Genomic DNA, 25499 nt, shown 5'->3' on the forward strand with positions numbered 1-25499 from the left:
GGTTTCTCTGTGTAGCCTTGGCTGTCCTGGCCTCCCTTTGTAGACCAGGCTGGCCTCGAAATCAGAGAGATCCGCCTGCCTCTGCCTCCCTTGTGCTGGGATTAAAGGCATGTGCCACCATGCCCGGCCTAGATTTTCTTAAAAAATAAAAATCAATGTTTTCAAATTATCTTTTGTCCTTTGGCCTATATAGTTTTTGAAAAGAAATTAACTTTTAATTTTTGTCTTCAGCATTGTCTTCAGCAAAGATTCCTCGTCAAGCAGTGTGCTCTTTCTTTCCTCTTTTTGCCTGCTTTTCAGATTTCCTCTTCGGTCCTTTACTCTTTGATGCTACTCTACACCTATGCCCCTGTCTTTGTTCTCTCACTCTCGCTCTCCTTTGAGGATTTTCTCTTGTGTTTTGTGAGGCAGAATGTATTCTGACATGTATTCCAGACTGGTCTCATAGTCCATGTGTATCAGAAGATGAACGTGAGCACTTGATCCTCCTGTCTTCACCTCCCACGTGCTGGGATTTAAGGGTTTACCTGTTTATGATCTTATTGAAAGAACATTTTCATTTCCAGAGTTTCATTTGGCTCTACATTTGTTCTTATATGTTGTCTAACTTCCCCCTACAGACCCCTAATATGTTAATCAGGTTTTTAAAAAGATTTTATTTTTAGGTGTGTGTGTGTGTGTGTGTGTGTGTGTGTGTGTGTGTGTGTGAGAGTGTGTGTGTGTGTGAGAGAGAGAGAGACAGAGAGAAAGAGAGACAGAGAGACAGAGAAAGTGAGAGAAGAGAGGAGAGAGACAGAGAGTCTTGACCACATACACATTAGGGCAGTACTAGTGGAGACCAGAAGAGAGTCCTTGGAGCTGGAGTTACAGGTGATTGTGAGCCATTCAATGTGTGTCCTCTGCAAGAGCAGCAAACACTTATTACTGAAGAATCTCTTCAGCCACCATATGTTTTTGTGCTTTTATTTTAATTTTAAATTGCTTTTGTGTGTGGTTTTGGAGATTAAACCCAATGAAAGCTAGGCAATGTTGTCACACGCCTTTATTCTTAGCACTCTGGAGGCAGAGGTATGTGGTCTCTATCTAAGTTTGAGGCCAGCCTGGCGTACAAACTCTATCAAAAAAAAACCCAAAACAAACAACCCCCCCCCCAAGTAAAAACAAAAACAAAACAATGTTTTGTGTGCTGTAACGCTAAGCTATATCCTCAGTCTATTCAAAATTATTTTCACTTTCTTGAGGTACCTTGAGTTTGGTTATGTTGACTGCTTTGTTTTGTAACCCCCTCCTTCTACACAGGGTTTCTCTCTGTGGCCTTGGTTGGTTTGGAACTCACTATGTAGACCAGGCTGTCCTTGAACCCGTAGAGATCCACCTGCCTCTGCCTTCTGAGTGCTGGGATTAAAGGCATGTGCCACTATGCCTGGTTTGTGTGTGTGTTTAAATTTTCTTTTTTATGTGCCTTACAATGTTATAATGTAGTTCCAGATATCACATACAGGATCATGAACAGTGAGATAAATAAAATGGACATATGCAAAAGTCTTGTGCCTCATTCCTTTTATGAAGGATTGGGTCAGTGTAGTCCTAGTTTACTGTGTTGGTTATTTTGTTTGCTCCAGTACCTGTGCACTGTGGACTTCAGATTCTTCTAGAACTTTGCTGAGCTGGGGTTCTAGGTGATACTGCATTTGCTCCTTTTCGTTCTTCTCTCGCTCTCTCTCCCTCCCCCCCCCCATCTCTCTCTCTCTCTCTCTTCATCCTGCTCCCTCAGCAGTAGGTTGCTACTACTTTTAAAAGCCTAGAGTACGGGTGACAGTCTGTCTGGCGTCACTCTTGAGCAGGCCCCATCTCTCCAGTTCTCAGAGATAGGCTTTACCATAGACCCTGCCCACTTTCCTAGGGTTGATGGCCAGGGCCACAAGTTTCTAGCCCTCATTCCCCAAACTTTCTTGCTTTGTTTCATTTCCTTTTGCACTGCTCTAACATAGTGGTAACAAATTTTGTTACTCTTCTTCGAGAAGTTTAAGGCTCTTTGTTTTCGGGGGGTACAGCCCAAAAACTGTAGTCCTGGTGGCCTGGAACACCCCAGGAGATCGGCCTGCCACTGCCTCCTTAGTGATAGGACTAAAAAGTGTATGTCACCATGCCCAGCAGTGCCTCTTACTTGTCAGGGTGGCCAGCTATCACAGGGCCATTCCATATTCTAACCCTGACCACCCAGGGAGGTTCTCTGTGATTTCTGGCTCCTATGAGTTTAGGGAGGAGGTCCACAGCAGAGCTGCTGGCCCATGAATATGTTGCTTTTTCTGAGGTTCAGTGCTGTCGTGCCAGCCCACACATGTTCACAGTGCAGCTTAGGTTTCCTTACTTGTTGGAATGGGCTCTTCTATGTGCTTCACCATTTGTTTTCATCTTTCTTTCAGTGCCTCTTTTTCCTTAGGTGTTAGGCTAGGTGGGTGCCCTGTGATCTGTGTTCTAAAATGTTCAGTAAATGTTATTTTTTCCAAGCAGTCAGTTCACAGCTATAATTCCAAGGCTTGGGTACAGGCACAGCAGAGGTTCAAGGCCAGCCTGAGCTATATAATAAGTAAGAGGGCAGCCAGGGCTACATAGTGAGACCCTGTTTCAAAAACAAAAAACAAACAAAAAGATTAAAAAAAAAAAGTTATAGGGTCAGCCAGGCGTGGTGGCACATGCCTTTAATCCCAGTGCTCAGGGAGGCAGAGGCGGGTGGATTGTTGTGACTTCAAGGCCAGCCTAGTCTACAAAGCGAGTCCAGGACAGCCAAGGCGACACAGAGAAACCCTGTCTCTAAAAACAGAAACAAAAATTTAAAAAGTTATAGGGTCTGGAGAGATAGTTCAGTGGTTAAGAGCACTGGCTGCTCTTCCAGAGGATTTAGATTTGATTCTCAATAATCAGAATGTGGCTTACAACCGTCTGTGGCTCCAGTTCCAGGAGGTGCCATACCCTCTTCTTCCTTCCTCAGGCACTGTATGCATAAAACAGTTTTAATTTTATTGATTGTCTGAATTCTCCTATAGAGATGGGAAATGATACTTTTTCCAGATTTCTGTATTATTGATGGGACTGAAAAAACTAATTACAAATATTTATAACTTGCTGCACTAAAAGTGGGAAAATAGGGTATCTTAGATTGAGTAAAAGATGGTTGCCACGTGAGTCATGAGATACAAACTTTGAGTTACAATTTTTTAAGGTATGTAAATGCAGGTTCATTGGGAGCAGCTCTTGGTCTCTGTGCAAGAAGGGGAGGGAAGAAGGAAGAGAGAAGGGGGTGAGAAGGAGGAGGAGGAGAAGGAAGTGGAGAAAGAAGAGAGAGGTAGTGAGCAAGAGAAGAGAACGAGCTATAATTCTTAGGAGAATGGGGAGAACAGTTGTGAAAGATGGAGACCGCTGAACGTTTGGATGGTCATCATTTTTCCTGTATCTAGGATGTTCGGTGAGGGATGGCACTTCATCTAACTACTTCATCTTTAAAAAATGTTCTTTTTCAGCACCTCGAGCTCCAACCAACTGGAGATTGGGCAAACTGCTTGGCCAAGGAGCTTTTGGTAGGGTCTACCTCTGTTATGATGTTGATACCGGAAGAGAACTGGCTGTTAAACAAGTTCAGTTTAACCCTGACAGTCCGGAGACCAGCAAGGTAAAAGTCACTGTGAAGATTACTTGGCCGTTGTAAATAGCCTTTTTTTTTTTTTTTTTTTTTTTTAGGGGAAACAAACAAAAACAGGACTAGTTTTTGTTCCAAGCCTAGAGACTTCATTCATTCCCCAGAACCCACATGATAGAAGAGAGCCAACTCTGAAAAGTTGTTCCTTCCCTCCCCAATTGTTCCCTGGCATGTGTGTGCACAATCCCCACCCTGTCCCACACAGACAGACTTAATGTATATAAACAGTTTTAAAATGTGATATAACAACATGTGGTAGAATTTGAGGTTTGTGGTAACTGACCAGCTGGTTTTTGGTTTTTGGTTTTTGGTTGTTGTTGTTGTTGATGTTGTTGTTGTTTTTTGAGACAAGGTCTCTCTGTGTTAGTCTTGGCTGTCCTGGAGCCACTTTGTAGACCAGGCTGGCCTCGAACTCACAGCGATCTGCCTGCCTCTGCCTCCCGAGTGCTGGGATTACGGGCGTGCGCCACCACGCCCAGCTCTGACCAGCTGTTTTAGTGCTTCATTTGTATTCCTAGTTTGACTTAGCATACAGCCAGGGCTGTTAAATAAAACGCATTAGGGAACAGGAAAGATGGTTCACAGTTGAGAGCACTGGCCGCTTTTCTGGAGGACCCAGGCTCAGTTTGCACTTCGCTCATGGCTCACAACTGTCTGTAACTTTATATCCAGAGGTAGTCGAACACCTCTTCTGGCCTCTGAGGGAACTGCACACATGTGGTCAGACAAACCAAGCCAAATTCATTTGCACATATTAAAGAATTAAAATAAAGCTGAGTGTGGTGGTGCATGCCTTTAATCCTGGCACTCAGAGGCAGGCAGATGTCTATGAGTTCGAGGCCAGCCTGGTCTATGAAGCAAGTTCAGGACAGCCAAGGCTACCTAGAGAAACCCTGTCTTAAAAAACAAAAAACAAAAAAATTATTTTAAAACATTTAATGAATTTAGTAATAATAATAATAACAATAACAATACAATTATTGGTTAGAGATTAAAATATTATAGGCACAGTGAGCATTTCCTAATGAAATCACCATGGTAGTCTATGAATTAAGAATATTTTGCCTTTACTATAATACTATAAAGACAACGCAGGGCCAGTGAAGTTTTTAGTTAGTACCCAGAATCTACCTCCTAGGGACCCACATAGTTGAAGGAGAGAACTAACTACTACAGGTTGTCCTCTGACTTCCGCATGTTTTTCATGGTGCGTGTACAAACGAACATAGACACATAGACAGACAAATGTAGTGAAAAACAAGAAAAAAAATTTTTTTTTGGAGACAGGCTTTCTCTGCATAGCCGTGCCTGTCCTGGACTCACTTTGTAGACCAGGTAGTAAAATATTTAAAAAAAAAAAAAAAAAAAAAGACTTAGCAGGAGTTCTGTCTTCTAGGAAGTAAATGCACTTGAGTGTGAAATTCAGTTGTTGAAAAACTTGCTGCACGAGCGAATTGTTCAATATTACGGCTGTTTGAGGGATCCTCAGGAGAAAACACTCTCCATCTTTATGGAGTATATGCCAGGGGTAAGTTCATTTATCTTTTTGAAAAGACAAATTCCTTTTAAAATAAGTTGATATTCCAGTTCAGCCCTTTTGTTCGGGGTTTCTGGCCATCCCACGGTAGCAGTGCTGATTGCTCGTAAAGTAGATGATCATGGACCAGCTCTTTACTGTGCGAAGCTTCAGTTCTTTTTGTAGACAAGAAAGTATTCTGAGATGTAATACTAGTGTGTAGGGATATTCAAATCGTTTTAAACATCTACCATATATATGTGTGTGTTTTATTGTTGATTGGTAGTTGTGGTTAATGGCAGTGATTTCATTCAGAATTGCAAAGTGAAATTGGGACCTCTATTGCTTTTTATGTATATATAAAGAGTAAAATTTTAATTATAATACTTCTTGAAGATGGCAGTTAGCATCTTTACTCATTAAGAGCTAGGTGCCTTCCTCTAGGTGTGGTGACAAACATCCATGATCCCAGCACTCAGGAGGGTAGAGGTAGGAGGTTTTCAAGTTCAAGGCCAACCTAGACTTGGCAAAATGACTTTTAAAAAATCTAAAAAGGAAAAATTGTATTATCATAATTTAATAGAGTAACTCAGGACAGATATGTTTGATATATGAGTCTTTATGGGAGTATATGGCTAGAGTTCCATGTTGAAGGTACAGGGCTGCCATTTGTGCTTACAGCTCAGTACCCAGTAGTGCTGTTGTTGACCACTGTCAGTGCATGCAGGCAGCAGTACACTCGATCATTATGCACAGCTGTGTGTAGTGGCACCATTGCTGCTCACTGGATTTATTTGCCACTGCTTTTACATAATCAAATAAAATATCTTTTTCCAATGTAGGTTAGCTTAAACATTATTTTTGGAAAACAAATTGGGGTTGTATTAAAGGTCTTACAAATATGGAAGCCTTATAATTTGTTAATCTCAAAGAAGTTAGTTCAACATAAATAATCTGAAAGAACAGAAACTCAACACATTTATTTTCCTGAGAATTTCTGCACTCTTCACTTACTGTCTCCCAGCTGTGAGCTAGGATTTTCTTAAGAATAAAGATTTAGTAGCAGTTTTTATTTAAACTGAAGGTTTAGTTTTTTTTCCTTTTATCCTAGGGTTCAATTAAGGACCAACTAAAAGCATATGGAGCTCTTACTGAGAATGTGACTAGGAAATACACCCGTCAGATTCTGGAGGGGGTCCATTATTTGCATAGTAATATGATTGTCCATAGAGACATCAAAGGTAAGTCATGGTTTACTTTTTACTTTAAATACGCAGTTTTGTGTGAGATTGAATGAAAGAAATGTCATCATGGCATTGAACATGTAGGCTGCTGTATCTACATGTAAACTACCATAGGAAAACAGTTCCCTAGCTCTCCCGTGGACTCTCTCAGGTTCCAGTCAGACTGGGTCGGCAGTTCAGGCATGAATGGTAGCTTCACTGTTAGGATCCATCGAATCAGTCTTACTCAGAAGGCTCTAACTGCATGTTTGCATGTGTGTTGCCTGGCATTAGGACAGTGAGCAGGCTTCTGCCACAGAGCTAGACTCAAACTTGGACTTTGTATCTGCTACTAACTGTAACCTCGGATGTGTATCTTCCACTATCCTCCTTCTTCATTCATTTTTCATCTCTTTCTCTCTTTCATCCTCCCTCTTTTTCTTCCCTTCCCATGGTCACTTTCTCAATTTATGCAATTTCTGGATATGAATCCCAGGAAATTGCATATACTAAGCAAGCTCTCCACCTTTGAGCTGTACTACTATCCTATCATTTGCTTATTCTCCCCCCGCCCCCAGACAAGGTTTCTCTGTGTAGCCTTGGCTGTCCTGGACTCAATTTGTAGACCAGGCTGGCCTCAAACTCACAGAGATTCGCCTGCCCCTGCCTCCAGATTGCTGGGATCACAGGTGTGCACCACAGTTTGCTTATTTTTAAGTGAAAGTCATAATAGTATTCAGTTTATAGGATTAATATGTTGCAATATTTAAAATAATGTCTGGTGCTCAGAACTTAAAATTTAGCTACTGTGATGACATACTTTATGTTGCAATTGTATTTAAAGTCATGGTAATAGGTGTCCTGAAAGAATAAAGAAGAGGAAAGGAAAGATCCCAAGACTGAGCTCTGATGAGCTCCAACTAGGGTAAATCCCACCCCACTCTGCTATAGAATTGAGTATATGAAGTGAGTTCATGGTTGAGGTATGTAAAATTGAGAGTGCTCACAACTTGGTACTGTGGAGCCTACCTCAGTCTCTAAAAACTGGGTTATGACTCAAGATTTAGAAATCACTCAGTAAAAACTGTGAATATGTCTATATAATATTTACTCATTGATCTTTGTTGGTACTCTTACAAGTTCCCAGACTTTTGCTCTCCCATATGGTGTGTCACATCCTAACTGTATCCTGTAATATTTGTAGATCAGCTTGCTTCCGTCCCCCTTTACATGACCAAGGTGGCTGAGAAGATTAGAAGGTCTGTCTTTATAGAAGATGACTCTCTCTTGTTGAAGGGCGCCCTACTGCTGAAGCTTGCAGCCTTCATGCTTGGACAGGGCAAGATAGAGGACTCCCTTCCCGCAGCCTGCCCGCATGTGGAGGATGTCCCTGAGCTAGATGCCTGGCTAATTGTAGAAGCAGCCTCTGACACAGCTTGCTGCAGACCCCCCCCCCCATCATAATTAGGGAGTAGGACCCTGCAGTTAGGACCCTGCTGTTTAATGCAACTCCAGCTTGTAAATTTAAGTTAACAGAAGGAAAATGGTGGCCACCAAAAGGCAGCATAATGGTGTTTGTTCTTAACAGTGTACTTTTTACTTGTTCTGTGTCTTCTAATTTTTATAAATAACTTATAAGTGGCAAAAGGAAAGGTAAAGATAATTGATTTCATATAACTTCAGACCTGTGGGGTCATAACAAAGATGAAGATCATTACTGTTTTTAAAAAGCTCACTCATTTCTAAAGTTTATCCCTGCCTCCCCTCTCATCCTCTTCTCTTCCTCTCCTTTTTTCCCCCTCCCTGCCTCTCTAAATTTATCACATCTTTTATTTGTGTGTGTAAGCACATGTATGCTAGTGCCACAGTACATGCACAGAGAACAGAGAACGACTTGAAGCCGTTGGCTCTCTTCTTCCACCACATGTGTCACAGATATGGCACCTCTACTCGCTGAGCCATCTCTGACTCTGTTCTTCATCTTCTTCCCCTTTTGGAAACGGTACTGTTGACAGGCATGGGGGGGGGGCTGGGGGGGCGGGGAGGAACTATACAATTGAACACCAAATCTGTTTTTGTCTTGTTTCTTGGGTTAGGATCTTTCACTGACTTTGGAGCTCACCGTTTTCCAGCTAAGCTGGCTGGCTAGGCGTCCTGTTCACCCTCCTGTCTGTGTTCTTGCCCCTGGTGCTGAGGTTACAGATGCATGCAGATACACCAGCTTTTATGTATGTTGGGGACCTGAATTCAGGGCCTCAAACTTGAACAACAAGCACCCTTATCCACAAAGTCAGCCCTCCCTCCCCCCATTTTTAATGATATTCTTTGGTTTTTTGCTTTGGTTTGAGTCTTTTTTTGAGGCAGTGTCTCATTATAGTCCAGGTTGGTGATGGAGAACTCGCCATTCTTCTGCCTTTGGCTTTTATTATTTTTTTAAAGATTGATTTATTACGTATACAACGTTCTGTCTGCATCTGTGCCTGCTTGCCAGAATTGGCACCAGATCTCATTATAGATGGTTATGAGTCACCATGTGGTTGCTGGGAATTGAACTCAGCACTCAGGACCTTTGGAAGAGCAGCCAGTGCTCTTAACCTCTGAGCCATCTCTCCAGCCCCCTGCCTTTTGCTTTTGAGTGCTGAGATTACAGATGTTTGTCACCAACCCCAACTGGGATGAGGACACACACACGCATGCACACACACCGTAATTTGGCATATAAATCACTGACAGCAGATTATAATGACTCCTTGGGATGCAATTAGCAAAATTCAAAGTGTGAGAAAAGTATAAGCAAGCAGCATGGATTTTTGTTTTGTTTTGTTTTCTTTCTAATTTCAAAGAGGGGAAAGATTTGAGAGACTTAGATTAGTAAGTCTCAGTACATGGATCTTACTTGGATTGGTTCTTTTTTGATGTAAAAATTGAATATAATATTTTCAATATTAAATTACTGTTCATTCTCGTAGATGTGATAAGAGTCCTTAGTTTTTAAAGATACACACTTAGTTTTTTATTGACTTCAATGCCTTGAATTTGCCTCAGATGCTATATGAAAAGAGGGAAGTGTCATGAGTTGTGACAGTTGTCCACTTGGATGTTGGATCTGGTAATGGGAATATAAGCAATTCTGAAAAGTCTTATTTCTAATGTACAAAAATAAAAATCATTTTTAAAAAAAGAAACTGTGTTGGGAAACTGGCTACCTGTTTTCCCCAGCTTCTTCTGTGGGTAGGCACTGGTTCATTATTGATGCTGTCTCCCCAGAGATGACTCTTCTTTCGTGTGTGTGTGTGTGTGTGTGTGTGTGTGTGTGTGTGTGTGTGTGTGTGTAGGGAAAGTGTCCTTTGCTTGTAGCCAGCAAAACCTGGCTTATTAATAAGCATGTATAGTCTCAGCTTCTTAGGAAAATTTAGATAGGAGGCCCGGGAGGCTAATGAGCCCGAGAGCCTGAACAATATGTCAAGACCACATCTCAAGTAACAAGTCTGTTTTGGTTCCTTGTTGTTAAATATTCTAGGTAATAGGTATTTTTCTGAGTCCTTTTTATATGCTAGATGGTGAGAGACCATAAGTAAGCAGAGCTACATTAGAAAATTACTGCTAGGTCAGCCAGCGAGGCTGAATAGGTTTTGATGAGAAGGCTCCTGTACTGCTGCTAAGGCTGGGGGCTTTTCTGGGAAAATAGAAGCTCGTGGTGAAGATGGCGAGTCTGCATTCTCTATGGTCTGTAATGTAGATTATCCGCACTATTTAGCCTCTTCCATAGAAGTCATTAAAAGAAAAAGTGCGGCATGGTGGGGTATACCTGGAATCCCAATGCCGGAAAGACTGAGTCAGGAAGTCTGAGGCCAGTGTGAGCTACATAGTAAAGTAAACTAGTGCTTGAATAATATTAGTGTAAGCATATGTTGCTAGGAGTTTTGATTATAAAGGTCCTTTTGGAAGTTGCTGAGAATAAGCTGGCTTATCAGGAAAGTAGTCTTCAGCTATGGACTTAACTGCTTTATAGCAAACAAGTGACGCCAGAGCCTTTCTCGGTGCTTCACCAAGCTTTATTTGTAGCCCTTTCTCCTTTCTTTTCACCTCACCTGCCCTTGCCCCATCCTTCATAGGAGAAGCTCACTAGGCTCTGAAACAGACTTGCCTAAAGGATGTACAAGCAGCAGATGCTTAATGCAAGACAAATAGGATTTTCTAACTGACCAGCTTGGGAGTCAACAAGCTGCCTAATTTGGGGACAGACTAGAGTCTACAAAGTCTTAATTCTCGGCCATATATGTATATATTCTAGGATGCCAGTAAAATCAATTGAAATGAAACTATTTCTTATTTTTAGGAGCAAATATCTTAAGGGATTCCACGGGCAATATCAAATTAGGAGACTTTGGGGCTAGCAAGCGGCTTCAGACCATCTGTCTGTCAGGCACAGGGATGAAGTCTGTCACAGGCACGCCATACTGGATGAGCCCTGAGGTCATTAGTGGAGAAGGCTATGGCAGGAAAGCAGATATCTGGTAAGTTTAAATGTCAAATTTACCTGCAAACTTACCTTCTTATTTTTCCCCACACTTGAAATTGTCAGATTTAAATTATTTCTTGTACCTTGGAAGCAGGATTTATGAATTATAAGTATTAATGCCATTAAAATTATACCTTGTCAAGGCTAACGTAACTAAATTTTTGAGTCTTTGAACCTCTTTTTCTTTAGGAAGGATGTTGTCTTAAGCAAACCTTAACATTAGAAACCTCTTATTTCCCTGGATAACTTGTAAAGTACTCTCATTATCAGTGTCTTTAAAAAAAAAAAAAAAAAAAACAACAACAAATGGGCTGGAGAGATGGCTCAGAGGTTAAGAGCACTGACTGCTCTTCCAGAGGTCCTGAGTTCAATTCCCAGCAACCACATGGTGGCTCATAACCACCTACAATGTGATCTGATTCCCTCTTCTGGTGTGCAGGTGTACATGCAGGCAGAGCACTGTATACATAATAATAAATAAATAAATCTTATAAAAAATTAACATTTGGGGCTGAAGAGATGGCTTAGAGGTTAAGAACACTGACTGCTCTTCCAGAGGTCCTGAGTTCAATTCCCAGCAACCACATGGTGGCTCACAGCCACCTATAATGTGATCTGATGCCCCCTTCTGGCCTGCAGGTGTACAGGCAGAGCACTGTATACATAATAATAAATAAATCTTCTTTTAAAAAAATGAACATTTGTTTAAAAAACCAAACAAACAAAAAAATGAATCAGTGATTTTCTTTCTTTTTTTCAATCACAAAGGTATGTATAAACATTTAAAAACAGGTAATAGCTACTTGTATGATGGTTGTGCCTACAAATAATGATTGGGGTAAAAGTGGGTTATGAGGTCACTAATTAACTCATCACTCCTTATCATACCTACCCAGCCTAGCACAGACCTGGACTCCTCACCACCAGCCTCGGCTGTGGCATATCAGACTTTACCACCTTTCCATTGTGCAGGGACAGTTACTTAGAGACTTAACTCTTACAGTGAAGTAAGCTGTGGCGTTCTGATGGGTCACCCGACCCAACTTCTGTTTGTGTATTAGAAGAACAGGGAAATATCCATTAATAACTGCATTATATTTTGATTGCACCATCAGATCTTCCAAGGATCTTGAATGTCAGATCATATTATTATTTACAATAAATCGATGGTTGCTTTACAGAAATAAAAACTTGCTATGACAGTGGTGTAATGTATTTTTATAATATGCTTAGCTCTGTTGTTCTTGGAAAATACATTATTGGATTCTGAATGATTTAAGGTATTTGCAAGTCTTCCAGGTAAGGAAGAAGAAAAATTAATGCTGGTGCCTATGCCACTGGCAGGGCTGTGTGTTTAGTTAGTAGTTAAAATTGAATTAATAAATTACATAGTAATTTTTAGTTAGCTCATAAAATGGCCATTTCCTACTTCCCAGCCGGGGTGGGGGGGATATATATATGGAACTTGAAGGCAAATAATTTATAATGTTTGTATTCTTTGTAGGGTAGGGACAGAATTATTGACTCCATGTTAGAAAATGATCTAAAACAAAACTCTAACGTTTCTTCCTAGCCATATATTTGTGATCATAGATAATTATGATAGATTTTCATTGAAGTATATAGATTGCCCTGACCCTTCATTGCTTTCATGTTTGAATTAAAGTTTAATTTTAACCTTTGAATGAAACTTTGTATTTGACAAGTGTGTTGAAATATATGTGGGCTTCGCCCTAGTTTCTCATTTTTCTCCCTAACCAGCTTTCTTTCCTGAATTATGGCCTGGCTAATGCTCCTTTTCATTTCTTTTAGGAGTGTGGCATGCACTGTGGTGGAAATGCTGACTGAAAAGCCACCCTGGGCTGAGTTTGAGGCGATGGCTGCCATCTTCAAGATCGCCACTCAGCCAACAAACCCAACGCTGCCGCCTCATGTCTCGGACTACACTCGAGACTTCCTCAGACGGATTTTTGTCGAGGCCAAGCTGCGACCGTCAGCCGAGGAGCTGCTGCGGCACATGTTTGTGCACTATCACTAGCAGCCGTCAGCCTCTGTCCTCCACCAGCTCTGTCTTCGAGTTCACCTTCTCTCTTACTGCACTTTCCTTTTTTTTATAAAAAGAGAGATGGGGAGAAAAAGACAAGAGGGAAAATATTTCTCTTGATTCTTGGTTAAATTTGTTTAATAATAATAGTAAACTAAATTTTTTATATTTAATCTTTTTTTCTTTACAAGAACTTGAAACTTCTTTTTTTAAAGATTTTTATAATGTACTGATGTGGTTGAGAGATATAAAGCACTTTAGTACATAGTCGCTCTTTTTAGTACAAACAAATCATTTGGAATATATAAAGATTGTAGTCTTGCCCTGTATCACTGACATGGAAGACAAAGAGAATAAAGTGATGTACAATTTGTAGTTCTTAGTGATAGTATTTAAATAGACCCTTACTCGTGGGGTCGAGCTCTAAACTTGAGTTTAGGGTAGGTACTCAACGTAAAGAATATAGGTCTCTCCTTATATCTGTATTCTTTAGATCCTAACCTCTGTCTATCAAGCTTTTTTGCTCAGTAGGAATCTTGAATAGAAGATATCATTCTCTAAGAGTCTGTTTGTTAATCCTAATCAGTGTCATAGGCAAATACACTATTGTAGATCCATGTTACTGGAATCTATAGACCTGAGAGAGAGCTTTCTGCTCAAAAACACTGTTGTATTTGAAAGCAGATATGTGAAGCCAACGAGTAAATTCTGCTAAAACAGACGACTGCTCATTAAATGTATGAGCAGTAGAAGAGACCACATTTGCCAGTCAGTAGAAATAATGAAAAACCAAGTGTTACTTAGCATATTTCAAACATTATTTACTTGAGGGGAAAGTCCCAAAATAAAGGGAACTGAGAAATAATAAAAATTGTGCTTCTATATAATATCTTCCTCTGTCTAGCCCCTGGTTTCCCATAGGTAACAGTCTTTAGCTCAAGTAGCCATGTGTTAAAGCTCCTGTCATGAAGTAAAATCCTTTTTCTTGGGATCATAGCGTACTAAGCCAGAGGCACCTCTGAAGCCCACGAAGACAATGAGGTCAGTGGTGGGGAGTCATTTCATTTCACGTGACATATGGCATTGCCTGGAGACACTTGGCTGCCATAACTGGCAAGGTTCTACTACCATCTAGTAGGCAGGGGTTGGGGATGCTGCCGAAGACTGTAGCACACAAGGACTCCCTACCTGGGAGTTACCCCGCCACAGACAGCAGCCGGGTCTTGGATGAAAACCCAGCTACAAGCTGAAAGCAGCTGTTCACAAAGCAGTAAAAACAGATTTCAGATGAAAGATGTAGAGCAAACGAGGGTTTCCTAAGGGCAGGTAGTGGTTAGTCAGGGGTGAACAGTCTCAACACATGGCAGAGAGCAGTCCTTTGACAGATGCTAGTTGCACGTGAATCACTAACTCACCAGAAATAATGAGTTTGAGTATTCAACTATTTGAATTTAGCATCACTGTACATTCTTTTCTTAACAGCTCACCCTTCTAGGCCAAGAAAAGCATACCACAACAAAGTGTTTCCCAGCAGTGGAAGGTTAGAACACTGCCAGGTGTTGCCAGTGTAAGCGTCTAGTTGGAGTCATGTCACTGAATGGAAAGACTGAGCTGGGGAGAATTCTGCATCTCCTTGACTTGAGAGACATGAAGATGTCAGTAATTTGGCCACTTGCAAGTTTTTCAGCATATTAAACCAAGTGCTAAGTATGTTAGTTTCAAAAGCCTAGAAGATAACTAACAGTCTTCCAGGAGACCCTTAATGTGATGCTTTTCATTAGAAGGACTAAAGGTATTCTGATTTTGTTGTTGTTATTACAAGGTATGTTTATTTAGATTTTTTAAAAAGTACTTTGCATTTGAAATTATGTAGATCTGGCTTTAAAGTGTCAAGATCCTACCCAGCATACCCTGTAGTAACTTAAAATTCCAGTAGTCTGAGAGTCAAAGCACAATCAATTCGTTGACACTTGCCCTGTGCACTGTAAACCAAAATGAAGTCCCCCTCCCAAAGAACAAGCATCAAGCGCCTCCCACCTGAGCAAATCAGCTTCCTGACCTTATGTTGGAAACCAGTGTGTAGGTGTGCTGTACTTTATCTTTTATGAGTGAGGGCATCTTTTCTACTTGAGCAAGATCATGGTACCTGGATTGCTGGGTTCTTCTGTGTGTTTGTTTTGCTGTTTCTTTGTCCCTAGTGTGGTTGTGATTTCCCTTTGGCTCATTTTTGGTCCATCAGGGTAATGTGCAGTACAGAAGAGAGACACACACTCTTCAAAAAGATACCTGCACACTGGAACTCAAAGCAAATTGCTTTTTAACAGTCTCCTTTCTTTTCTAAGCTGCATCAGAATGCTTTTGCTTTATAAGAAAAATAAAATTATAAAGACAAAAATAGACTAATAGTTTACAGAGTTATTATATTGAATATGATGTGAATTTATTTCAGACCAGTTGTGAAGGTACCAAAAACACAAAGTTTATATATATATAAAACAAAACAAAACAACCTGCTAGAGCAAAAAAGCTTGAAGTAGGTAGGGGTATGGTACATGGAAGGCCAATAGTAAACTTTAAAAAGAAAAAATTTAAAGGAAACAATGTGCCAGAGGAAGTAAAATATTACACTCTGTTTTTTTCTGCCTAATGGTATGGGTTAACAGATGAAGTTTGAATTTTTAAAAATGACTCTAAATGTATTATGTTTTTTTAAATGCACAACTGATTCTTTGGTACTGCAATGTTTCTTTTTGGCTGGAAAATGGCCAGACTGCTGACTTTGTGCCTTTAAATGCATTCTGCATTGCCAGTAGCAGACCTCCGGTGCTGGAGCAGATCCACAAGCAGTGTCAAATGTGCTTTCAGGAAGCACCTTCTGCCTGGGCCCCAGAGATTCAGAGTGGCATGACAGGATTGAGTCAAGTGGAAGACCTTTTACAGTGCAAACAGAAGTAGTTGAATAAAAGAGTTGCGTAACTAATAAAATTGTTGATGGATTGGTATTTAAATGTACTGAAGTTATACATACTTTGAGGTTTTCAGAATGAATACCTTGAAAATTTTCAGCACTTTTCCTTGTTTACAAAAATATATTTCTAACTTTAAAAACATCTATTATGACTATTGCCTTAGAAAGTATTAAGAGGCACAATCTACAACATATGAGAAGTCGGATAGTAATGCACATGCTGAACTATAAAAGATAAAACTTTTATTTCAGAATAAATGGAATTGGCTTTCATTTGAGTCTTACTTTATTCCCAATAGAAATTACATAAGAGTAAAAGTTTATCTTTAGAGTAGCTTTCTGCTTACCAAGTTCTGACATTGGTCAGGTCTGATCTGTCATATTTCTGAAAGAGTTATTAGAAGATTGTGAAATCACTAAGAAAATGAAATGAAGCCTGAATAGATTGGTGGATGACCCAGCATGATGCAGCCTCCTTGGTTAATGGCAGAGTTCATGCTGAGGGTTTCATTTGGGGTCTGAGAACCTTTATATAAATTCATCTGGGGTCAACCAGGTGTGCACATTTATCAATCTTACCTTACTTTGTATTTTTGGAGTCAGGGTTCTCACTGTGTTTCAGGCTGGCCTGAAACTTAAATATTCCTGCCTCTGCCTCCCAGGTGCTGGGGAAACTGGCATGTGCCATCACACCCAGCCTTGTCCATTTAAAAAAAAAAAAAAAGGCTCAATCTTTTCATTTTCTTATACAATAGTTGTGATGTACTATGTCACATTGAATTAATATCCTTCAGGAAGTTACAGTTGAGAAGGAGTATGGGCAGACAATTTATGACATACCTTAACTCTGAAAGTTTAGCAGTGGTGTTTAAGATGCTAGGATTTTTATATGAAAAAATAAGGAAGAATGGTTGGGTAATTGTTAGATACTATAGACTCCAAAGATATTAACAAGGATTAGAGTAAAACTATCCCCATATCCTAGGTTAGACAGCCTCTCTATCAGAACCTGCTCTTACTACACAACACAGCTGTGGAGTGTTCTGGAACAATGGAGCATTACTTAGCCCACTGTATTGGAGTCCTCTCTGACCCCAGCTGTTGTTACTGTTTTTGTTTTAAGGGGGAAAAAACCCCAAAACATATTTTGGTTTTTAGGTGTTGAAATACAAAAAAATATTTGATAAAGGTTGAACTCATCAAGGGTTATTTACACTAAGATCAGATTGTTTTGAGATCCTGTTGTTTTATCATTAAATTTGGCATTTACTTTAGAAGAGACTTTCATATTTATTTGATTTTTAACACTGGTTAAACTTTAATGAAAAGCAACTTGTTGATTTTTAGTAGTGCCTTTTTCTCTGTATGCCTTAATTTTATTTTATATTTGTAATTCAAATTACCTAACAAAATGAAGAGTTTTCCAAAATCACTAGGCCTCAAGAATTTATTTGGCCTTAGACCATGTGTTGGCCCCTTTGTGTTTCTTAATGCTTATTTCCTCCTTCTACCCCTTTCTACCTCCTTTTTAAAAAAGGTTCGGAGAGAAACAGTAGCATTTATCTGATTGCAATCTCCACTAGATATGAATTCCTAAAGTAAATATAGAAAGGTATTCTCATTCTAAAAGACAGAGTAAATTGTTTTGGGGTTGATTACTTGATTTTCAGTCATATTGGCACTGTCCAAGTTCTTTGTGTATTATTGTTTGGTTATACTTTTCATAGAACTAGGTTAATTATTTTGCCCCAAGGAGCTCTTTTTAAATGTTTTATGAAGGTTGAGGCATTGAGCAAGAAATCTAGGGACAGCGAATTCTAATCCTTAGTGTTTAACATTTGACTAGTATTCTAGCTTACTGTTCTGTGAAGTCTGTACATGGTGTGTGTGTGTGTGTGTGTGTGTGTGTGTGTGTGTGTGTGTGTGTTTGGAATTGGAGCAGGGGTAGGAAGGTGTAGTTGTTCAGTTAGATCTGTCTCTGTTCTTGGAAGAACAACTGAAACATGTACGATCTACTAATGTAGGATGAGAAGGGTCGTCCTCGAGTGGGCATGTTAGTGCATTCCCATAAGTAGCTAGAACAGACGATTGTTTAGTAAGGGTATTTATTGTAAATTGCCAAGCTCTTAGTTGCTAAAAGTAGGTTAAAATTCAATTTGTGTGTTTGTATGTATAATGATTAGCTTATATATAATTCTATAATAGGAAGTATTCGATCTTAGGTATTTCTTCATGAACTTTTTGGAATAGAAATTCTGCCAGACATTGTCTAAACAGGCTTCCTTAGTTTACCAAGTCATTGAAAGGAAATATTCTTGTACCTCTTTTTGGCTGGCTAGGAAGGTGTGCGGTGATGCCACTGTTCCTACTTCATAGTCGTCTTTAGTGCTGCTTTTACTTCTCCCTGTCTGAACCGATGCCGTAAGAGCTGCGGGAAATAGCAGTCCTGTCCTCTCCATTCTCACTTTCAGAGCTGGAGATGGTAAGCTTTCAGGAGAACCTAGACATTTCTTTTCTCAGAGGTACTGAAGCTGGCCAAGATGGAGCTTCAGGAAGGCAAGGGAGGGTGATAGCTAGAGTAAAGAAAAGAATAAATTATCCATTGCCTGTACACAGTCTCATAATTGTTCATTTTTTGTGTATTTTAATAGACAGTCATAAGGTGTTGTGTTCCTAACAGCAAAGGCATCAAACAAGAGACTACTCCTGTCCTGCCTTATGATGATGTCTATTTGTGTTTCAGTCTGTATTGCCAGAATCACTTTAAACCAAAGCTTTTGTATTCCCTGCACATACAGAGCCAAAATGATTAGCCCTGATAAATCTGCCCAGGTGTAAGCTAATAGTGTATAAACGGTCGAGCAGATGCTAGTAGAGTTTGTGTGCCAATCTGTCCTTCAAGGAAAAGGACAAGTGACCAGTGTCTGCATGTAGACATGCAGAATTTAATCAAGCTATTGTGGAGCTATATAGACACTGCAGACTTAAGTTCCTGTATGTGCCAATCTTAGATCATTTGACCACCGATGTGTGTCGGTTTGTGTTGACATCTGATGCCTCAGATTGGTAGCTGATTTCCCTTCTAGTGTCTTAATGTTTATGAGCTTGTGTTTATCTTACGCGACAGTTTAACAATGCTGTGAAGAAAAGTAGGTTATGGACTTGTCTGCTCGGTGCTGTAGACATTTTGGAACGTGCAGGAGCATCTGCTCTCTAGGTCTTTAAAGCTTACAGAGTTTGTCCCCCACTAAGGATTTCTGAATCTTGTAATGCCTGTTGAGAAAATTTATGACTATTCTGAAAAGCACTTTCTGGTCATTTATTTGTATGTCTTAGGAGTTCTTTAAAAAAAAGAAACCCTATGTAATCAAGTGATTTTAGCATTAGCATAACCTAGAACAGAAGATAAATAATTATGTTAAGTGTTAGTAGATGCTTTGATTCCAGAATATATGTGACATGTTCTCAGTTTTCCAAAGACTTTTGCCATCTGTAGTAACGAGAGTAGACTAGTGGGACGCTACGAGTCAGAAAGGCTTATGGGCAAAAGGAAGTGGGCCAAACCCTTGTCTATTAAAACCACATTGTCTAGGGATGAGAATACTTCTTAAAGACAAACCGATTTTTTGTTTGTTTTTATAATTAGTAAAACGTTTACATTTCTTCTATTGCTGTTGGTTTAAAATTTTATCCTGCATTCTGAAATATTCTAACAAATACCAAAAAATACTTCTAATGTCTGATGTCTCTTATATTTCATGTGGTTGTTTTTACTCATTGTAAATAAACTTGGATAAATTTGAAAATAAACTTTTATCTTACAAACTATCTCCATCAACTTGTAAATTTACCCTTTGACTTAATGTACATTTAAAATGTATCCATTAAATTTTCTATATTTAATGTATTATTTTCAGCAAATGTTTTTAATCTCAGTTGAGTACTGAACAGTTTATAATTATGTACAAATATTTTTGTTTCCTATCAATGTTGACTTTTTTGCACATTTTTCAAACATTTAATTTGTACACTGATTTATATGACCAATAATTGTTGAGTGTCTGAGAATCATGAGTGCGTGCATTGAACTACTGTCCTTGTGTTTGCACTTCTCCCCAGATGCAGCCCTTAGTCTCTGCGCTGCTGTGACACTTAGTCGGATGACCTTCTTGCTTTTGTAAAGTCACCTCTGTGTGTGTGTGTGCTTCTGTCTTTGTTGAGGAACTCAGGAGTTCAATGTTGTATTTTAATTTTATCCTGTATTCTGAAACAATTCCTAGGTTGAAATTATTCTCTGTGTATCAACATTTGTGCTTGTGTGGAGATGTCCTTTCATGTATATATTTTAGTAAATTCTTATTTTTGTTTCATTTCTAAAATTTTAAGAACTTTATGATAAATATATGTAAAGGCTTTCTGAAAGATTATTTACTATATATAAATACACTATATTTTCGGCTGGCTGGTCAAAATTATTTTTAAAATTTTGGTTTTAACCATTTAAGCATTTGTAGTTCCAGAATTGGAAACAGGTTTTGCTTAGAGCTCAGTTAAAATACTAACAGCAACTAACAGCCTTTTTTGGAGGTGGGGAGAGATTGTTAAGCAGTAGCAAAATACATTGTCCACTTACATGGCCTTTGACCTCTCAGAGTTGTTTAAAAAATGTGAGAAACTAAATTGTCTTGAAGATATATCGAGACTTTTATATTTCTACTGTTCAATTATTGTTTTTGAACAATTCCTTAATTTCCAAAGTTTTCAAGCTTTAATTTTTCTCTTATTGAGCAAATTTAGACCGAGTTTATGAAACAATGCATTGGCATATTGTGATTCTTCACAGTTGACTACCATTGTGTTAGGAATCTCCAATTAAATAGTGTGTCTTTATACTGTACTGTGTGTTTTATGCAACTGGCAGAAAGAGTTGGAAGTTAGATTTCCAGTCTGACAATGTTACTGTATTCAATGGGAGCCTTCTAAAAGTATGTGGTGTTGTAAAATTGTGTTAGGAATAATGTCTACAGTTGAAGTTTGACTATCACTAAGTTTATTATGTTGAAAAGAACCCATGTGATTAGAGCCTACCAGAAGCCAGACACAGTGTAGTATGTACCACATTTCACACACATTTGGGTTTGTTGTTCATTCAAAATTGTGCTTGTAAAAATGTGTACAATTTCTTCAGTTTTATAATTTCTTTGTATTTTTTTCTTGCTGGTAAATAGCTTTTAAATTTTTTAATATAAAAGAAACCATGTTTATATTTTGTTAGTGAAAATGACTGTTTATATGGCAATTTGTGAATTACCGACACATCTTAATTAGATTTGTCATGCATGAAGGCCTGCGGTATTCAGGACAGTGAGACACACTTTTCCTTTCCTGTTCATCTTTGGACAGACTGTGGTGCAGAGGAGCTTACTCTCAGTAACCTTCTGGACTATGGAATGGACATACTGGATGGCACTTTGAGTGTTAATAAAGCTGGTATTTATTCCCACTGTGACTTGTGTGTGTAGACATGTTCTTGGACATAGTGTATTTACAGAAGTCCCCTCTTGCTTGCTTGCTCTTCAGAACACCTCGCAGTTACCTCACAACTCTCGGTGCCAAGCCTCTGATGTATAAAGCCTCTTTAATAGACCTTTGTACGGACATGATGACGGCTCAGATTGAATGTTGTAGTGATTAAAAGCAAGCACTACGCTAGGGAGATGGCTCAGTGGGTAAGGTGCTTGTCACACAGGCATGGGAACTTGAATCCAGTCCTCAGAATCCATGGTGGAGGGAGAGAACCACCCTGAGGGTGTCCTCTGTCTACATGTGCATGCATACCAAGAACCTAAATTACAAAAACAATCCAAGCCATGGGTGAAAGATTCAGAATTAGAAAAAATATTCCAAGGAGACAAGTAGAGGGAAAGCTTTGCAAATCCACAAAGAACACAGAAGAGCCAAAGCAGACATGACAATCAGAAGCAACCAGGAGACAGCCTGAGCTCTGCAGTATCTGATGGGAGGATGGGCATTCAGATGCCACTTCAAAACGCAAGCTAGGTGAAAGCCAGGCAGTCCTGTTAGGACAGACCTGCAGACCTGAAGCACAAACCAGAGGCACAAAGACCAGCTGTGGGGTTGGTAAAACTGATTCCTCTGGCCGATGAGCCAGCAGAAGAGAGAAATCCCATTTTGTCACACTGTGACTCTGGATACCATTGTTAAAACCTGAGGTTGCCCTGGGGTCCTTTGCTTTGCACAGTCCCTGAATAAGGGGAGGCCCAGAGCAGCAGCTTTGGTGAGCACTGTGGCTGCATACTGATAAACGAAGGGTGCAGGTGCCAGGAAATGCATAGGGAGAGACAGCTTTGTCCTTGGTGATCTGAGAGCAGATCTCAACTGATAGCAACCCTTGAGTTTGATAACTGATCCTGAGGCCAGTTTATAGAATTAAATTCTGGAAACTGCGTATCTGTAGTTCACTGTTCTAGAAGCCAGGAAATTGAAAGTTTCAGGGATGCATTTGACAGCCAGCTGCATCCCTCCGTCTGGACTGATTTTAGTGCTGTGTTTCTTTCCACACTCTCAATGGATGTAGGATAACACCCCCATCCTTGGCTAGGAGGTATAATCTGGGAAGCCTCCAGAAGGTAAGAACCTGCCTAGCCCATAGAATGCAAAGTTAGGGTGTTACCAGCAGAGGTACCTGAAGCACAAACCAGAGGCACAAAGAAGAAAAAGGCCACTGAAGATGATCCTCAGAGACACTGGGCACTTTTTCAATATAGACCCAGTAGCAGTATAAACCAGAGGACCATGAGTCCATAAAGTCAGCCAGCTGCCTTTCACTCCCCCATGCTTGCTGTGTGTGTGTGTGTGTGTGTGTGTGTGTGTGTGTGTGTGTGTGTGTGTGTGTGTGTCTGCATACCCTGATACAAGAGGTTGATACCAAGTGCCTTTTCATTTGTTTTGGAGTGTGTGTATGTGTCTTTTTTCATTTCCTCGCCACCTGCATTGAGGCAGGGTCTCTCATTTGAATTGAGAGCCCACTGATTTGGCTTGCTCCGGGGACCTACCGTCTCTGCTTTCTATATGTTGGTATTAGAAGCAGGTTAACCAACCCATATAACATACGTTGTTATTTTCCTCTCTTCTGACTTTCTGGTCCTTTTCTTTTTTGGGTTTTCGAGACAAGGTATCTCTGTGTAGCCTTGGCTGTTGTGGACTCACTTTGTAGACCAGGCTGGCCTTGAACTCACAGCGATCCGCCTGCCTCTGCCTCCCAAGTGCTGGGATTAAAGGTGTGCACCACCACCGCCCGGCTCTTTCTGGTCCTTTTCTGCCCTTCTAATTTCTTATCTAAGTTTTGCTGTTTAAATTATGCCACATTTTATTATGGAACAGCAAACGTTTTGTAACTGCCAGTTATATCTGGTTTGTTCCAAATCTGAACTTTTCCTAAAGTATATCATTTTAGTAGGTGTTGAAGGCAAAATCTTGGATGTCACCACCACCACCACCCCCCTTCCCATTTTATCCCAGTTAGCAAATCCCATCCATTTCTCTTTCAAAAATAAACACTGCATGAAACCAGTCTTCATTTCTTTTACTTAGAGCTATTCCAAAACCACTCCTCTACTACATTTTTTGTTTTTTGGAAACAGGGTTTCTCTGTGTAGCTTTGGCTGTCCTGGACTCATTTTGTAGACCAGCCTGGCCTCGAACTCAGAGCTGCACCTGTCTCTGCTTCCCCAAGCGCTGGGATTTTAGGCACGTGCGCCCAGCTACTACTACTATGTTTTGAAAATGTGAAACATTCTTTCTTGCCCCTGCGCCTTCCAGGTGATGGGATTACAGACATGAGCAACCACACTTAGCTTATGTGGTGCTGGGGCTCCTGCTAGATGGGAGGGGGAAATTGCTTTGTGTGCACCTCTGGCCTACAAAACACACACACACACACACACACACACACAGACACACACACAGACACACACACAGACACACACACACACCTTATGCCCACATGCAGGTGAATTTGATGGCGCAAAGCAGCTGATCCGACCATTTCCCTTCCATTTCCTTTGCCTTCTTCTAAAAACTGCACAAACGTGGGGGTGGGGTGCAGGCCTTTAATCGCAGCACTCACGTGGCAGAAGCAGACAGATTAGTGTTCGCGGCAAACCTGGCCTTCAGAGTGAGTTCCAGTATAGCCAGGGCTACACAGAGAAACATTGTCTCAGAAAACAGCTATCACCAAACCAACCAACCAACCAGCAGGAAGGCTGCGCGTCTGACCCCAGCCAATGGAGAAGGCAGGGCGTGGTGAATCCCAGCACTGGGGAGGTAGAGGCAAAGCAGATCTCTTGAGTTCTGGGCCAGCCTGGTCTATAGGGCAAGTAAGTAAGCGCAAGGCTCCTAGAACTACCTAAAGCTCAAACAAATTCATAGAGGAGAGCGTAAACATTTTACGCAGGCGCAAGATCATCTTAGTCGGCTGTAGGTGCTGTGGCTCTGTTTTTCCGGTCTAAGGTTCCAGAGGCGGAACTTCCGACGGTCTGGGGCTGTACTTCCGGCAGGTACAGGAAGTTCCTCTGAAAGTAACTCCTGAGGAGTTGAGGCGGTGTGGTGTTTGTTGGTTACCTGGTCCTAGAGCTGTTATGGGCAAAAGAGACCGAGTGGACCGCGGTAAGGACTCCTTGTAACGGCCATTGTCGCAGGGTTTTCTCCGGTCTGTTGGGTCCGGAGGATGCGGAACCGAGTGGGGTGGGAGGTGTTTGCGGATGCCGGGATACTGGTGGCGCTGGTTTAGGCGTTGTGCTGCTTGAAGGTCCCCTGCGTAGTGCGGGAGGAACCTAAGATTCCTGCTGGCCTCACTTCTGTGTCTTGTTGCAGACAAGAAGAAGTCCAAGAAGAGGCAATATGAAGAGGAAGAAGACGACGAGGACGACATGCCTGGGAACGACTCTCAGGAGGCGGTGCCCTCGGCCGCCGGGAAACAGGTGGACGAATCCGGCACCAAAGTGGATGAGTATGGCGCCAAGGACTACAGGCAGCAGATGCCACTAAAGGGTGACCATACTTCCAGGCCCCTCTGGGTGGTAAGCATGGCCAAAAAATCTGGGTGGCAGCTCCGTCTTGGGCATTCTCACACCTCCAGAATTCAAGAGTGAGGAATGACAGTTCTCGTTTGTGCACGCTGGAGTAGCTGGTGTGACCTGGGAGTTGTCCATTTCACTCCAGCCCAGCACATGATGGCAAATGCCAGTTGCCTGATAGACAGCATTAGGGGCCACCCAGAGAGCTCAGCAGGTAAAGGCTATTGGTGTCAGGAGTAAGACCGAGTTGTACCTGCACTGCTACATGGTAGGAGCAGAGACCCAACTATGGCACGTTGTCCTCTGACCTTCACATTGGAGCTGTGGCATGCATGAACACACACACACACACACACACACACACACACACACACACACACACACACACACCACTACATACAATTAATTAACATGTATATAAATAGCATTTA

The 25499-nt window shown here is 40.7% G+C and overlaps 2 protein-coding genes across 2 annotated transcripts in view; both read left to right on the plus strand.

Moving 5' to 3' along the window:
• Positions 1-14022, plus strand: part of Map3k2 (mitogen-activated protein kinase kinase kinase 2) — a 67495-nt gene extending 53473 nt beyond the window's left edge. Inside the window, exons 13-17 of the mRNA XM_051163698.1 lie at positions 3522-3670; positions 5094-5225; positions 6325-6454; positions 10776-10953; positions 12771-14022. Of these exons, the coding sequence (XP_051019655.1) occupies positions 3522-3670; positions 5094-5225; positions 6325-6454; positions 10776-10953; positions 12771-12996 (815 nt within the window). The 3' untranslated portion in view covers positions 12997-14022. The remainder of the gene's footprint in view (positions 1-3521; positions 3671-5093; positions 5226-6324; positions 6455-10775; positions 10954-12770) is intronic.
• A 10469-nt stretch (positions 14023-24491) lies between these two features.
• The window catches only part of Ercc3 (ERCC excision repair 3, TFIIH core complex helicase subunit), a 29948-nt gene continuing 28940 nt past the window's right edge, over positions 24492-25499 (plus strand). The window contains exons 1-2 of the mRNA XM_051163138.1: positions 24492-24658; positions 24866-25071. Of these exons, the coding sequence (XP_051019095.1) occupies positions 24631-24658; positions 24866-25071 (234 nt within the window). The 5' untranslated portion in view covers positions 24492-24630. The remainder of the gene's footprint in view (positions 24659-24865; positions 25072-25499) is intronic.

The sequence above is a fragment of the Acomys russatus genome, chromosome 20, assembly GCF_903995435.1.
Source record: "Acomys russatus chromosome 20, mAcoRus1.1, whole genome shotgun sequence".
Taxonomy (NCBI): domain Eukaryota; kingdom Metazoa; phylum Chordata; class Mammalia; order Rodentia; family Muridae; genus Acomys; species Acomys russatus.